Here is a 4,443-nt window from a genome sequence, read left to right as displayed (position 1 = left end):
TTCCCCCCCGCCAGCTCCACCCTGCGCAGCTGTGCGGGGGGCGGGGTTTGGCTTTCGCCCCGCCCTCCAGCCATTCAGAGGAGGTGTTGGAAGAGCTCAGCCAATGGGGTGGGAGCTGTCTCCGCCCCCTCCCCCAACCGGGTCCGTCACTCCTCCGCCAGGGACCCTCTTCCCCCTCCCCCTCCCCCTCCCCCTCCCGCCCCGGTAACCATGGCAACCAGGGGGCTTGCGGTGCTCCGCACTCCCGACCTGCAGCCGGGGGGTCGGCGCTGGGGGGCGGTGCCTGGCCGCGGGCCCGGGGCTGACGCGCTCTGAGCCCGGCCCCGCCCCGTCCCGCTCGCCGGTTTCCGCCTTTCGGTTTCCGTCCGGACGGAGCCGCCGGCGCTATGTTGTGAGTGGCGCCCGGACTCCTGGGTTCTCTCCCTGGCTCAGGGAGGGGGGTGGGGGCTGGGGGGGGTGGGAGTCAGGACTTGGTCCCCTCCTGGCGGGGAGTGGGGGTTACTGGTTACACGGGGGGCCCGGACTCCTGGGTCCCCTCCCGGGCAGTGGGGACTAGTGGTTATGGGGGGGTGTTGGGAGCCGGACTCCTGGGTCCCCGTCCGGGCAGTGGGGACTAGTGGTTACAGTGCTGGGGGGGTGTCTGCGAGCTGGACTCCTGGGTCCCCTCCCTGGACGCAGGAGGGGAGCAAGTGGGGGGCTGGTGGGAACGGAAGGGCCAACCCCGCTCACCTCCCCGTCTTCCTGCCCAGCTCCTCGGCGCTGCAGAGCCTGGAGCTGCGGGAGCAGGACCTGGCTGAGATGGGCTCCCTGCTCCAGTCCCGCGTCGTGCCGGAGGTCTCCAGGCAGCTCCAGTCCCTGCTGGACTCGCTGGACTCGGCCCCCCTGGACATCGCCGTGACGGGCGAGTCCGGCGCCGGCAAATCTACCCTGGTCAACGCCCTGCGTGGCCTGAGCGACTGCGACCCCTGCGCCGCCCCCACCGGCGTGGTGGAGACCACGGCAGAGCCCACGCCCTACCCCCACCCCGGCCTGCCCAGCGTCCGGCTCTGGGACCTGCCTGGCACCGGCACCCCTAGCTTCCGGGCCGAGCGCTACCTGGAGCAGGTGGGGCTGGAGCGCTACGACTTCTTCCTCCTGGTGGCTTCGGAGCGCTTCCGCGAGAGCCACGCTCAGCTGGCCCAGGCCCTGGCCGGCGCTGGCCGGCGCTTCTACTTCCTCCGCACCAAGGTGGACCAGGACCTGCGGGCGTCCCGGTTCCGTCGCCCGGCTGGCTTCCACGAAGGCCAGGTGCTGGCCGAGCTCCAGGAGGATTGCGTCCGCCAGCTGGAGAGGGCCGGCGTGGCTGCCCCCCGGGTCTTCCTGCTCTCCGGCGTTCAGCTGCACCTCTACGACTTCCCCCGGCTGCAGGCCACGCTGGCGGAGGAGCTGCAGGGACACAAGCGCCACGCGCTGCTGTTGGCCCTGCCGGCACTGACAGCTACAGCCGTGCAGCGCCGGAAGGAGGTGCTCCGGTGCCACATCTGGAAGAAGGCCCTGCTGGCCTGCCTGGTCTCCGCGCTGCCAGGGCTCCCGCTGCAGCTCAACGTGAACATGCTGCTGGAGACGCTGGCCTCTTACCGCCGCAGCTTCGGCCTGGACGAGGCGTCGCTGGGGGCGCTGGCCCGGGTGAGCGCTGGCTCCCCCGAGCGGCTGCGGGCCCAGGTGTGCTCAGCGCTGGGCCGGGAGCTCTCGCCAGCGTCCGTGCAGGACGTGCTGAGCCAGGTGGCGCGCTGTGGGCAGGCGGCCGCCCGGCTGGCTGGCACCCGTGTGCCGCTGCTGCAGAACCTGGTGGCTGGTGGCATCTCCTTTGTGGCCGCCTACGCCCTGCTGCACGGTGCCCTGGAGGGCTTTGCCACCGATGCCCAGCGGGTGCTGGAGGCTGCCTACAGGACAGGGGAGGACCCACCTGAGCCTGTCTGCTTCTGTGACTGACACTCTGCAGGGGTGTCCATGATCTCCCAGTTTCCAAGCCCTCCTCCCTCCGGGCCTCTCACCAGCTCCCCCTGCTCCCACCTGTGTGTGTTCCCCCAAGGCTCCTTTAGCAGAGCAATCGCAGGCCCCACCCCCATCAGCTCTGGGGTGGGAAGGACCCCATGGGACTGGAGAGCTCCCAGAACTCTCGGCCTTCTGAAGGGATGTGCCACGGCTCTCGGCCCTGGCTGGCCCCCCGCAGAGCTGTGAGGGGGTGGTGTCCATGGGGGCAGGAGCATGGGGAGCGGCTCTCCTGCGCTGACAGGACAGGCACAGTGTGCGCCTGGTGGAGAACTGGGGGCCCTGTTTTCTTCCGGCCAGGCTTGGGATACGGTGCATGCTGTGGTCTGTGCAGCCATGCTGCTGGAAGGCAGGGGAAGCTGGCTGCTGGGCCTAGACTGCCATAAACCCAGTGCAGATGCCACCGGGCTGATGGAGGGAACCTTCCATCCCTTGGCAGGACTCTCTCTGTTTTCCCATCCACATGTGGAATAAAAGTTGTTCTGTGCACCCAGGCATGCTCAGCTGTGCACCACCAGCAGAGCCGCATGCAGCTGGCTCAGCGCTCAGCTGACAAGGCAAACAGTCACTTGGGGAGTGACTTCCCATGGCAGTAGCCCACCTCTTCCATTGCCATCTGTGCCACAGGTTTAGGCTGGCAGATCCACAGGGACAAGGCCACGCCGCAGGGCAGGGGAAGGTGACTGCAGGGCTGGGAGTTCCCCAGGGTAGGCTCCTTCTCTTGTTGGATTTGGAACGGTCAGTAGGAAGCGGTGACACAGCTGTGCCCATCCCCCTAAAACAACCAGGGAAAGAGCCCGGTTTGAGATGAGCGTTTGCGTGTTTGAGTTGGAACTTTGTCTCCGAGTCGGTTGTTTTCAGTTGGTAACAATCTGTAGGTGCTCAGACTCGGAAAGACACATGTTGGTGTGGCCAGATTTTATGCCTTTTTTTTTTATTTTTATTTTTATTTTTTGTTGGTGTTTGTTGGTTTTGAGTTTAAAAAAACAAGTTGACGTTGGAAAGAAAACTTAAGAAAAAATGGGGTTTACTTCACTCCATTGAAATTTGAAAACGATGGTTTTGGAAGGTGACTCTTCTGGGGTGTAGTGTGTGTTTTGCTTTCATAGTTTAATTTAAAAAAATCAGGTGGAAACAATTTATTGGATTTTATTTTGTGGCGTTTCTAATTTTATTATATTAATTTTGGAATATTGTAACAGTCGCAATCAGAAGGAAACATTGGGATTTTATCAGATGTTATTTGCTGCAGATTGGTTATTGTGAAGCTTATTTCACCGATTAATTTATATTTGATTGTCCCACAATTTTGCTTCACGGGGACCTTTTAGAATTTACTTTTAGGTTTCAGCCTGTTTCAAAAGCTCCAGAGTTCCCAGAGAGCAGAAGTTCTGACTTTGGACGGGTTCTGTCAAGGACCAAGCCTTGGCCACGGGCCTTGCATTGAGAGACACTGGAGAGAGATGATGCATGAAGGCCACGTCCCTCTCACTGGGCTGAGAATCGGGGTCTCTTCCAACATGTGGCATGAATAGCCTGCTCTAATCCGGCCCAGATGCTGAGGAAGAGCACGGCTAACCCCTGGCCCACTCTGGTAACATTAACTGGGCAGTGACCACAGAATAGCCCCTTATTTTTATAAAGCAAAAGCTGTTTATTAAATAAAACCTCTATTTTTCTCAGCTGTTTAGTGAGGTTCCTCAGACGCTGGCTACGGTGCTAAGGCCCCCATGATCCAGAACGGCTGGCACATCCAGCAGGCCAAGAAGCTTCAAACCCGTCCGATTCTCCAGCAGATAAGGCAGGAAAATTCCAAAGGAAGCCAGGGGAATGTTCTGTTCAGTGTGCGACTGGCCTGTGGAACTCACCGCCGCAGGGTTTGAAAGGTTCTGGGTGTGGAACCGAAGGAGTTTTACAACACAGCTCAATGCATTTGTGAGTGGGGTTGTGTGATGGGGCCTGTGGTGGTAGCGGGCTGGGACGGGAGGCCCAGAATCCCTTCCAATGCTATGTCTTGTGCCCCTACTCTCATGCTTCAGGGCATCTGCTTTGTGGGGTCAGGTAGGAAATCAAACTCCCCTCCTCCTGCAGCCATGTATTCTGGCTTTGTGTTTGCCTCAGGAGGAAGGTCACTGGCCGGCACGGCACCGCCTGGCTGGAGTCTCACTCACATGGGTCAGTTCTCAGAACCCTGGCTGGGCAGAGGTAGGTTCCTATCCCCAGTTCAGGGCTGGGGACCCTCTGCTGGGATCATCTGCCTCAGGCATTGGTGACACCTCAGCCCCCTGTTCCCTGTGGGTGTCCACTGGCCACGAGACTTGGCCTGATCCAGGTGGCTGGGCCCAGGCTGGGTCTCAGCTGTGCGTGGGCTCGGCAGACTGATTGGACGAGACAGGACGCCTGGAGTCGGCC

The 4,443-nt window shown here is 61.2% G+C and overlaps 1 protein-coding gene across 1 annotated transcript; it reads left to right on the top strand.

Moving 5' to 3' along the window:
- The first annotated feature begins 220 nt into the window (after positions 1-220).
- Positions 221-3,693, top strand: LOC142003732 (interferon-inducible GTPase 5-like). The gene is made up of 2 exons (XM_074980975.1): positions 221-391; positions 750-3,693. Exons 1-2 carry the CDS (start codon positions 387-389, stop codon positions 1,969-1,971), a joined length of 1,227 nt encoding a protein of 408 aa, XP_074837076.1. The 5' UTR covers positions 221-386; the 3' UTR covers positions 1,972-3,693.
- The last annotated feature ends 750 nt before the right edge of the window (positions 3,694-4,443 follow it).

The sequence above is a fragment of the Carettochelys insculpta genome, chromosome 30, assembly GCF_033958435.1.
Source record: "Carettochelys insculpta isolate YL-2023 chromosome 30, ASM3395843v1, whole genome shotgun sequence".
NCBI classification, from domain to species: domain Eukaryota; kingdom Metazoa; phylum Chordata; order Testudines; family Carettochelyidae; genus Carettochelys; species Carettochelys insculpta.
This window is presented reverse-complemented; position numbering and strand designations above follow the sequence as displayed.